General features: G+C 37.7%; 1 protein-coding gene and 1 long non-coding RNA gene across 4 annotated transcripts; one reads left to right on the top strand and one right to left on the bottom strand.

The window, feature by feature from the left end:
- Positions 1-686: 686 nt before the first annotated feature.
- LOC110798538 (uncharacterized) lies at positions 687-2,332 on the top strand. Its single transcript, XM_022003722.2, has one exon. It carries the CDS (start codon positions 743-745, stop codon positions 1,496-1,498), a length of 756 nt encoding a protein of 251 aa, XP_021859414.2. The 5' UTR covers positions 687-742; the 3' UTR covers positions 1,499-2,332.
- A 3,962-nt stretch (positions 2,333-6,294) lies between these two features.
- On the bottom strand, positions 6,295-9,999 carry LOC110798534 (uncharacterized). Of its 3 annotated transcripts, none has more exons than XR_008927446.1 (5): positions 9,694-9,999; positions 8,678-8,711; positions 7,418-7,647; positions 7,174-7,271; positions 6,295-6,534 (listed from the first exon to the last, which is right to left on the bottom strand). It is a non-coding gene; the product is annotated as an uncharacterized lncRNA (long non-coding RNA). The 3 variants fall into 3 exon arrangements; XR_008927445.1 differs by having other exon boundaries at positions 6,295-6,527; positions 9,694-9,998; XR_008927444.1 differs by having other exon boundaries at positions 6,295-7,271; positions 9,694-9,997.
- Between the last annotated feature and the right edge of the window lie 2,040 nt (positions 10,000-12,039).

Raw genomic sequence — 12,039 nt, 5'->3', positions numbered from 1 at the left:
TCTATCAACTTTTTAGTTTTATAATATAAAAGTTACAAAAAAATAGGTTAAAGTTACAAAAAACTGCATAAAAGTTATTTTGGTGTACAATAAATTTATTGTACACCTTGTGCGCGCAAGACCTTTTGTAACACGAGATGCTTTGGAAGCAACTCGTACATATTAGCTGCCAAAAACGGCTAAAAGGTGCGTCAAGACCATCCTCTTGAATGCTCGGGAACAAAGCAGCCCAAATTGAGCTAATTACAAATAAAATTTCTGGTCTAATCTGATCTGATTTGGTGCTTTGAATATATTATGTGAGCGTTACAAAAGGATAAAAGACCAATCAGACCAGATCATACCGGCTAGAAAAACTAAAAAAAAAAAATGGTCAAATACTATATTCAAATCAGACCAGATTAGATTATACTAGAAATTAAAAAATCAGACTGGATCATGTGAAGAGACGGTGACACGGTGCACACCCAACCCCAAGTGCAAACGCCTAACGGGCAACCCTACAATTAGGACAATTCAATATTTTGAAAGACCATAAGAAACTTCCCTCAAAAAAAGAAAAAGAAAAAAACCATAAGAAATCGAAAAGGCCACGTCAGTTGGAGGAAACAATAAGAAAAACGTGGCAACTCTCGTTTACCACGTCGACCCATACAATCCCCCTCATTTATATTCTCCCCCCCTTTCCCTCCTCTCTTTCTCACTTCCCCCCATTACTCCATTTTCTCTGTCCTCAACTACCATGTCAGACCACCCACTCCAACCCTCCAAAAAACGCCTCCCTCTCAACCACCACCACCGCCACCATCACAATGACAACCACCACCTCACTCCATCAAAAAAACCTAAACCGCCGTCTTCTCCACCACTTCTCTCACCGGAGGAGCTCAAAGCGGATGACGACGACGACGATATTTTCTGCAGCCTCGAAGAAGCAGAAGTTCATCAGCAAGAGCTCATCTCAAACCACCACCACCATCACAACGACAACAACAACCTCACTCCGTCGAAAAAACCTAAACCGCCGTCTTCTCCGCCACTTCTCTCACCAGAACTCACCGCGGATAACGACGACGATATTTTCGGCAGTCTCGAAGAAGCAGAAGCTCAACAGCAAGAGCTAATCTCAAACCTCCTCGCTTCTTCTCCTTCCAAAACGACGACGACGATGACGCAGTTTCCTTGCTTCGGAAAAGTCAGGTTCGTTTCCTACCCGTACATCCCGCTCTCTCCCTTCGATTCCTCCTCCTCTTACATCACCATCAATGGCAACGAGGAGACCTGCGGCTCGTCGTTTTCCGACGCTGATTCTTCTCTCATGGCGAGTGTCGATACTTGCGGTATTGGTAATCACATTTCCGAGGCTTTTGGTTTTCTCCGGGTTCAAAACGGTGACGTTTTTGGTTCCATGGTGAAGTCACGTGATGAGGAGGAGGAGGAGGAGGAGGAAGATGCTTGGGATTGGAGTGAGTTTCTAGGGGAAGAAGAGGTTAATTAATTAACTAATTAAGGGACTGTTTGGTTGTTGGAGGGAAATTAATTACTCTAGTTTTGTCTAAAGTTTCTTAAAATGGAAAGTGGTAAATGTGTGAGGGAAATAGGATGGAAAAGTCAGTTCACATTGTGTGAGTTTTGGAGTTTTTTTTACTGACTATTAACATTACGGAGTAGCAACTTACTGGTATTTACCGTGCACGTGAGAAGCACATGGTAAAAAAATTGTGGTAAATGTGTGAGGGAAATAGGATGGAAAAGTCAGTTCACATTGTGTGAGTTTTGGGGTTTTTACTGACTGTTAATGTTAATATTACGGAGTAGTAACTTACTGGTATTTTACCGTGCACGTGAGCAGCACATGGTAAAAAAAATTGAATAGTGGTACAAAAATAGTAGGTGTAGATTTAAAAAAAAAGAAAAAAAAAATTCACCCTCGTATAGATCGTGATTTATGTGAGTGGTGCGTTAACATCTATGATGCACACTTGCACAGACACGGTAAAAATATGTTTTTGAAACCTGTCAGACACACGACCACTTTGATACGGCGAAACGTGTTTCCATTTTAATACAAAATCTTGTTTAACACTCAGTATTCCCGTACTTATATCTCGTGTCTGTGCAACCTAGTGTTACATGAAATGTGAGAGATTTATTGTAAATGGAGTGTTAGTTATGCTCTCACTAATGAATATTATTTGATAATTATTTGTTACGTACTTGTTTATTTGCGTAATTAGGTTTATTTCCTATGTGAAAATTTTGTTATGATTGTTGTTATAGTTAATGTTAGAGAATTATAAGAAGTACTCCCTCCGTCTCTTTTTGTTTTTTACGTTTTTCTTTTTTGGTATTTTAAAATGTTCTTTACATTTCCTTTTATATTATCACATAAATGACTTATTATCCTATCAAAATTTGTGTCCAATTACTATTTTAACCAATTAAATTCATTGAGACATTAAATTTTTCACACTTTTCCATTGGGACATTAAAATTTTCTCATTTCCCAATATTAGAATTTTGATAAAAGTGAAAACATTATAAATAAACGTAATTTATCTTGTTTAAATAAAAAAATTGAGGAATCTCGATGCAAATTAATTAATCGTTAAGACGCGTGAAAAATACCAAACGTAAAAAACAAAAAGAGACGGAGGGAGTAGATTTTATGTGAAAGTTTTCAAATGCAACAAGCTAGCATGATTTTTACCAAGTGTTAGGCTAATTTAACATGAATCTTACACGATCCGTACGTAAAAGATTTTTCCATACATTATAAAAAAAAATGTCCATATATATTTGTCATATACTTGTCATATACTCATATACTCATATACATTAGTTGGTTTATAAGTTTTACCTGTCTTTCTTTACACACTATTACTAGGGTTGGATACAAATCATATATATTTAACCCACTGTTAATAAAGTGAATAAAATCACCCGAGATAATCTTTTAAGGACGGAAAAAGTAGAGTAGGTAACAACTGAATTAAACATTTTTAAGGACGGAAAAAGTAGAGTAGGTAACAACTGAATTAAACATAGCAAAACCCGAATGACAAACTTGTCTTTCTGATTTACGCATAGGACAGAAGGCTTAGCTCCGACAATATCCGGATTCGATTCGTGACGCACATCTTATCTATTGCGGATAACTCTTCCAACAAGAGTTTCTGCATACGGCGAGGTTGACCCGAGACTTCTATCAAGTTGCTTACCACGTGAGCCAAATTCTAAGTCAGTGAATGACACATTTGTCACCTCATTGAAGAGTCGAAAATTTATGTTGGTTTGCAAGTTTAAATTCGAAAAATGTAAAAGGCCGGGAATCAGTGGCGGATCCAGGATTTTAGGAATGGTGTGTCACAATAAACCGCGTATTAAACAAAAACAAAAATAAACATACAAACAGAGTGAACATCATAGAAAATTCACATAATACATGGTTTTTATTTTTACACTTTATATTTCTTGTAATATCGGTATTATGGTATATTGGTATGTCTTTCGATACTCTTTCCAAGGGATACATATCCAAGTCCTACGGTCATACGGTCAATCCCATGATTTAAAACTTGATAGGTCATATTCAATACACTATTTTGACGCCCCCTCAATTTTAGTTTGTGTAAAAAAATAATCCGAAGCATATTAATGTAACCTAAAATCATATACATTCGTTTAAATTAAACACGTGGTATATATAATTTAATACGAAAAACATAGTTCACCATAACCTATTTACTTTTTAAAGGTTTTGGAGCACAAAAATAAAATAGAGAAGGAAAAAACAAGGGGTACAACTGTACAATGTTGATATTACAATCAAACCAAACTACCCAATGACCAAGACATACGAAGTGAATAAGGAAGGTTAAAAAAAAAAAACAAGCATTGCAGAGTCGAACCCAGGTCCCGGCTGGGACAGTTAACGTTAATGAAATTGTGTAAGAAACCACTGAAGCAGAAGAATAAATGTAATACTTTATGCAGGCTAATTACATTTGTCGAGTTTTTCCCGAGGAATGGTGGGTCCTGTGACCCACCATACACAAGGCTAGTTCCGCCACTGCCGGGAATCCCGAAAAGAGTGAAATGTGGTGGGTTTTGGCGCTGGGTAAAGGTGAAAGCAGAGGTGGGTGTTAATGTGTTTATATAGTAATGGCATTGGAAAATGGTGTTCGATTCATTATTCATTATTGACAAATTAACTCAAAACGTATATCTTTATTATCAAATAAACATCAATATTTATAGTACAGCAAACATGTAACCAATTCCTACTGCAACTCAATATGCTATTCCTGACTAAGTTAATAAACCATATAACTCTTACGTATTTCTACTTTGAATGCTAGTAGGATCCTGGTGGTATCCTAATTCTATTATACTATCGTAACATCCCCCTCAAGGTGGAGCATGAAGATCTCGAATGCCCATCTTGTGAAGAAAAAATTCGAATTGTGCCTTTCCTAGTGCCTTTGTAAAAATATCTGCTAACTGGACCTTTGTAGACACATATGACGGACAAATAATGCCTTCTTTAATTGCATCTCGTATAAAGTGACAATCTGCCTCAATATGTTTTGTCCTCTCATGAAAAACTGGGTTTTGTGCTATGTGAAGTGCAGACTGACTATCACAAAACACATTCATACCATGCTTGTGCTCCACCCCTAGATCACCGAGTAATTGTTTTAACCACTTTAATTCACATGTGAGTGCTGCCATTGAACGATACTCTGCCTCTGCTGACGAACGCGACACTGTATGCTGTTTTTTAGTTTTCCAGGCCACCGGAGAAAAACCAAGTAATACGAACCACCCCGTTAAAGAACGCCGCGTTAGTGGGCAACTAGCCCAGTCCGAGTCACACCATCCTTCTAGACGTAATGCACTGTCAGAACGTAGGAGAATGCCTTGTCCAGGACATTTTTTCAAGTACCGTACTACTCTCAATGCTGCTTCCCAATGTTCCTCTTTGGTGTCTGCATAAACTGTGACAAGATATGTACTGAATATGCCAGATCTGGTCTTGTAACTGCCAAGTAAATTAGACGGCCAATAAGTCGCCTATATTTTTCTCCATCATCAAAATCCTTTCCATCTGCAAGTGCTAACTTGTGGTTTTGCTCCATCGGAAAATCCGCAGGCTTTGCACCTAACAGTCCTGTCTCAGAAATAATGTCTAAGGCATATTTTCGTTGACAGACATAAAATCCACTCTTACTGCGTGCCACTTCGAGACCTAAAAAATATTTCAGGTGTCCTAGATCCTTCATTTTAAAGCATTGGCTCAAGTAGGCTTTAAAACTATTTAATGCAAAGACATTGTTTCCTGCAATTATCATATCATCCACATATACTAGCACACTTAACTGCAAATCCCCTTTCGAAAGGGTGAACAATGAGTAATCTGAATATGACTGTTTGAATCCATACTGCTTCAGGGCAGTAGACAATTTCTCAAACCAACACCTGGGTGCCTGTTTCAAACCATACAATGATTTTTTCATCATGCAAACCATGTTAGTATTATCTTTTTGAAATCTAGGCGGAATTTTCATATAAATTTCCTCTTCTAGGTCACCATGTAAGAAAGCATTATGCACATCCATTTGATGTACCTCCCAACCTTTCACTGCTGCAACGGCTAAGAAAGTTCGAACTGTCGACATTTTAGCAACCGGTGCAAAATTTTCATTATAATCCGTACCTTCTTCCTGATGATTGCCTAGGCAGACCAATCGTGCCTTATTCCACTAGTGGAAAAACACTTATTTGCGTCGATCATTTAAGCTCATTTGCGTCGCACATTGGTGCGACGCAACTGGCATCGACGCAAATGAAAAAAGTCATTTGCGTCGCACTTTTGGGCGACGCAAATAATGGTCATTTGCGTCGCACTTTTGGGCGACGCAAATAATGGTCATTTGCGTCGCACTTTAGCTAATCTGCGACGCAAATGACTATTTTTTTAAATGTCGAAAAGTCATTTGCGTCGCAGTTTAGCTAAACTGCGACGCAAATGACTTTTCAATATGTTAAAAAAATAGTCATTTGCGTCGCAGATTAGCTAAAGTGCGACGCAAATGACTTTTTAATATGTTAAAAAAAATAGTCATTTGCGTCGCAGATTAGCTAAAGTGCGACGCAAATGACTTTTCAATATGTTAAAAAAAATAGTCATTTGCGTCGCAGATTAGCTAAAGTGCGACACAAACGACTTTAGATTTTGTTAAAAAAATAGGTTCCATTTTACTATAGTAAAATGGTAAACTCATTACTAGATAAGGCTTAAAACATAAGGACAATAAAGATAATAAATCTTACAATACGGGAAACAATCATTGTATTTCTAATAATTTATATTAAGTACCCAATACAGACCAAAAGTAAAGATCTCCATGCTGAGCGATTATCTCCCACCCCTGCACCTCCACCAGCAAGTTCAGCTTGGTGCTGCCTCCTAAACTCCTCTCCATGATCTGATCTAAGTGTAGTCTTTGTGGGAACAGCTTCAGCTTCAGCCTCAGCAAAAAAAAAGCAAACAAGGCAGACATGTGAGAAGAAAAGTCAAGAGAGAGCATTAACGCATAAAGGGAGCGCATATAAGCTGTTCAGACAAAGCAGCCATAAATGCAACGCACTACCCATGCATCTCACAACATTTATTTAACATGCAGAACAAATAATGACATGTACTTAATATAATGCACGGACAGAACAGAATGAACAGAATAGAATGCACAGAACAGCAACAGAACAACACAAAACAGAATAGCAACGAAACAGAACAGAACAGAACAACAACTAAAACGAACAGATCACACCTGCTGCTGTCAATTCTAATTTCTTCCTGGCCAAATTCTAGACATACTTTACCATTTCAGCATTAGGATTGACGACCTCAGTAAGAAGACATGCATAGAATCAAGTCCAAATTACCGGTGAGTGGTTAAATTAATAAATTCAAACAAAGTGGTGAACTCTTAGTAAAACCTTGATAGTTTTGAGAATTGAGAGTAGAATCTCTAATTTCATTGACTTGGCCAACAGTTTCAGATATCACATTAATCCATCCTAATAACATTTCTTCAAGTGGGAAAGAGATGCAAAATAAAAACATCATTCTGAAGGATTCCACAGCAAGAAAAAATAAACTACTACCAGAATTTCCTGAAATCACACCAGTGGCAGGGTTGTGACTCTGCTTTTCCAAATGACTGACAAGCTTCAGAGACAAAGAGCGGCCAGTGCCTTCATATCTGAAACAAATACATCTCAGTGACACATATGTGTATACACTTTATCTAAAAGAGGATAGATAACTCTAAGAATTATCAATTAGTATGTATTTCTATTTCATAATGACCATGAAATAGAAAAGACAGGGTGAGCATGCACATCATACCCATTCACTGTGGAGGATAAGAAAACCAGGTAGGGACCCAACAATGACTTGACAACAGGCAACGGTATAGCAGCTGCCTCGTCAAGAGCTCTGCTTGAGAGACCCTCGCATGGTTTTGAGGTTCAACGTACTGTCACAATTGTTCAGTCTGCACCAGCTACTTTCGTTTCCTCGGTCCTTGAAAGTAATGACAACTTGACAAGTAACCCCAAGGCACCTATCAGTAGATACTACAACAACAAAAAAATTCATGTTATTTAAACAGCCTGACACATGAAGATGAATTTTATACAGATTAATATATGTCGTAAACCTGCAATAAGATAAAACTAGTGAAAACACTGCCAGTTCAAGCTAACCAATAGATACACTTCACACGTCATTAAGCAGACAAAGAAACTTCAATAACTTTTTAATATAACTCTCATTGAACTGAGCGCAACTAAAGATCAATCATCCAGACTCAAACAATTCAACGATTAAAGTATTTGTAATCATTTAGTTCATAGGCACGTAGCAGCTCAGTCAATCACTATGTACATAAGAACAAATTAAAGAAACCGGACATCAATTTCATTCCTTTTTAACTTGAAATGTTAGGGGTTTCATATGTACCATCCAGGCCTCACTTACTGTCCCTATAAACTAGGCTAATCAGATTAAGTTAACTAATAGTGTTAGTTTTACGCAGACGTTTAAATGTTTAAAGGGTAAGTTATATCTCCTACCACAGAATCCACAAAGTACAACCTACAAAATCTGACTAAACACACGGTTCAAAGCTGTATGAACGAAAATAAATCAACACAGCTAGACAAAGGGACAAACTCAACTAACACAGGATTAATAAAGTCATGCATAAGCTCAACAAACTGGACAATCAACTACGCGTAAACCAATACTTGGATTCAACATGTTATAGCTTTGGTCAGAACTCAGAAGATTCAATTAATAATCAGCTTAATGCAGGAATATATAGACACAACTTCAATCTTGCCACTCAGTGACAAGGATGAGAAAACATGATATGATTCCATATTCACATATATCATACTTCGTACATGACTACCTGTACATCAAAACTACTATTTAGACCCTACATTCAATGAGCAATGAGCAAGAATAGAAGTATAAACCTTCAGGGGCCAAATAAATGCGCAGTCTCATACACAACTTAATTAACAAAGTAGCCAAGTTTACAAAAGGCACCAACAGCTAGTGTAATAATGAACTGTACAAAGCCGAAAAGCTTGCACTTACCCCTGTATGCTGCTTCTTTGCACATCTTAGCCATCTGCAAAATGCAAATACTTACATAAGTTTGTTAACAATAAGAACGTCCCAGGAACGCAAATGACGGTTGTCTAGAATCTCCACATAACATCAGTGATGAAAATATGAAATACTTCATATGTGATTAGGGATTCAAACCCTAATAAGGCACAAAGATAATTGAATTAAAAGCATGTCAAATTTCCAATTCGGGTTTGATATTGAGATACTAGAATCTGTCAAATTTCCCATCCACAAAAATCAAAACACCCTGAAATATGGGTTTTACAGAATCCACCAATATAAGTAGAATTTAAAGCTTCTGCATCAAACTTCTCATGTGATTTCCTATATTCACAGCCATATAATTGCATAACCATTTCATTACCATAAAATTAAGGAATAATTTCAATTACCCTAAAAAACAAGTGTCAAAAATTCCACAATTAGATAACAGCCAAATATTAAGTTTCTAAACACTCTAAATCAATCGCAAAACACTTCAAATACTGACGAACTATATCTAATAATCAGATTCTCGTACTAACTGAAATTAAACTCAAATTAAGCATCTTAATACATAATCTACATAGAGTTCTACGATTATTAACGAATATTGAAGTGAAATTTACTAGTTCTAAATTTCCGAAAATTCAATCAAACAACAAATTAAACCTAAAATTCCCAACCATGAACCCTAAATATATACGAATCACCAAGTAAAGTGGATGGAAATTTTCCCAATTACGCTACCAGCTTCTAAAAAACACAATTTAAACAAGAATTTTATCCAAAACCCTAATATTGAACGAATCTGTACTGTATCTGTTGCTATATAAAATCATACAATTTGATGCCAAAGAAATAAGTTGCAGATCTGACGACTCACCGGAAAACAATCTTAAATCAATCGATAACAAAAAACAAAAACCCTAGGTTCACCAAAATCAACATAAGCAAAACATGATAAACTTCGGAACTAGGGTATGAGAGAGAGAAAGTACCGGAACTACAAACCATTCATACTGCTTCGATATTTTGCCTTCATCGTCGCGCCGGAACCTAGCGTTTTTCCTCTTGTTATTTTCGCAGAGCTCTTTTCATGGACTTTGTAATTTTCGGTCTCAATTCTAGTGATTGGAATTTTTGAGGAGAGAGAAAGTTGTAGGAGTCTTCAACTGGACGAGGAGGGTGGCGGAGAAAGAGAGTTTTTGACGGTTGAGGTTTCAAGCTTTGAAATGAAGCGGATGAGAGAGAAAGAGAGGTATGGAGAAGGTAGGCGGAACATGTGTAAATGGAAAAATGGAAATGTCAGTGCGTCGCAGATTAATAAATGAGCGACGCAATTGACTGAATATCTTTCTATATGTCAACTACGTCGCTAGTTTATTAATCTACGACGCAAGATTAATTAATATTGCGTCGCAGTTTAATAAATCGACGACGCAATTGACTTAATTTAAAGATAATTCGTAATTTGCGTCGCTCAAAGTTGAACTGCGACGCAAATGATAAAATTTCAGACTAATATTCAACTGATGCGTCGCGTGTTTAAATGTGTGACGCAAATACAGCGACGCAAATGAAGAGTTTTCCACTAGTGTTCCGGATCAAGTTTCCATCCTCATCTTTCTTTTCCGTATACACCCACTTGCTTTCTAGTGCTTTCTTTCCTGGAGGTAATTTTTCTAATACCCATGTTCCTTGTCCTTCAAGTGCATCAATCTCTGCCGCCATCGCATCTCTCCATGCTTCATGTTTCATAGCCTCTTTAAATGTTTTCGGGGCTTTGCTATCTGTAATGGCTGCAATAAAATTTCTATGTTTTGCAGAAAATCGTTCATAATTAACAAAATATGTTATAGGGTAAGGAGTACCTGAGGAAGACAATGTCGTGGATGAATTTGCCGAAGGACTATTACTTTTCCGTATAGTGTGCGTGACGTGATCCCGTAGTTTAAATGACGGAACTTTTATCCGCTTTCCTCTCCCTAACTCATCCTTATTTTCTGTACCTGCTGCCTCATCTATATTGCTGTTACCCAGTGTCGTATACTCACTGCTGCTTACTGTCGCTGTTGGAAGAACTGCTTCTTTGCAGCGTGCTGGCTCAGCAGTACAGTGGGTCGCCCCGCCGTGCGCCTCATCAGCGCCCTGTGGCAGCGCCTCATCAGCGCCTTGGTGCAGCGCCTTTTTGGCACCTCGATGCAGTGTTTCTCGCATCGTGCTTTCACTGGGCTGCAGCGCCTCTTCACTTGGATGTAGCGCCTCATTGCATTTTCCTGCATCTGTGTCTACTGGCCTACCACGTGACTCCATGGTCTGCGATGCCATGTTGGGCTGCTGTCCAGAATTAATTATGGTATGTAGAACAGTGTCATAATCACTGTCATAGTTAATGATTGGCACCTCAAACTCATCTTCAATAACAGACGGACCCAAGCTTTTGGTGTACGGGAATATCTTCTCATGAAATTGAACATCTCGGGATACAAAAAATTCCCGAGTTTCCAAGTCAAACAATTGCCACCCCTTCTTCCCAAAAGGATAGCCAATAAGAATACATCGTCTTCCCCGAGAATTGAATTTATCCCCTTTACTCCTTTGATTATGAGCATAACATAGACAACCAAAAACTCGAATCAACTCATATGATGGTGTTTTCCCAAATAGCATTTCATACGGGCTTTTATTATCTAGCAATGGTGTGGGAGTCCTATTAATCAAATAACATGCCGACAAAACACACTTCCCCCAAAACTTTTTGGGTAAATTAGCTTGAAATCTTAAAGCACGGGCTACATTTAAAAGATGCTGATGTTTTCGTTCTACCCGACCATTCTGTTGTGGGGTACCAACACAAGATGATTCAAACAAAATACATTTCTTAAAAAAATAACCTTGTAGACAATTAAACTCAGTCCCATTATCACTCCGTATGACTTTAATTTTTTCATTAAATTGTCTTTTAATCATTGCAACAAAACTCATAAACATTTCTTCAACCTCAGTTTTATTTCGAAGTAAATAAATCCACACTGCTCTAGAATAATCGTCAACAATAGTCAAAAAATAATGAGCTCCACATGACGAACGTGTCTTGTAGGGCCCCCACAAATCTAGATGAACTAATTCAAACATTCTATTTGCTTTATTCATACTAACAGGAAAACTACTCCTAGTATGTTTTGCACGAGGACATACATCACATACTTTATTACTTTTTCTAACAATACTCTGTACCGGAGGAAGAAGCTTCAGAATTTTATCCGATGGATGCCCCATTCGTTGATGCCACAGCTCTACTACACAATCAGTCCCAACTGCACGCACTTTAACCGCCGGGATCC

The sequence above is a fragment of the Spinacia oleracea genome, chromosome 2 (genome assembly GCF_020520425.1).
Source record: "Spinacia oleracea cultivar Varoflay chromosome 2, BTI_SOV_V1, whole genome shotgun sequence".
Lineage (NCBI taxonomy): Eukaryota > Viridiplantae > Streptophyta > Magnoliopsida > Caryophyllales > Amaranthaceae > Spinacia > Spinacia oleracea.
The sequence above is the reverse complement of the archived record's forward strand: the minus strand, read 5'-3'. Positions and strand labels throughout refer to the sequence as shown.

Excerpts from the sequence above, each read along its gene's own strand:
- LOC110798538 (XM_022003722.2), top strand. The coding sequence starts at position 743 with ATGTCAGACCACCCACTCCAACCCTCCAAAAAACGCCTCCCTCTCAAC.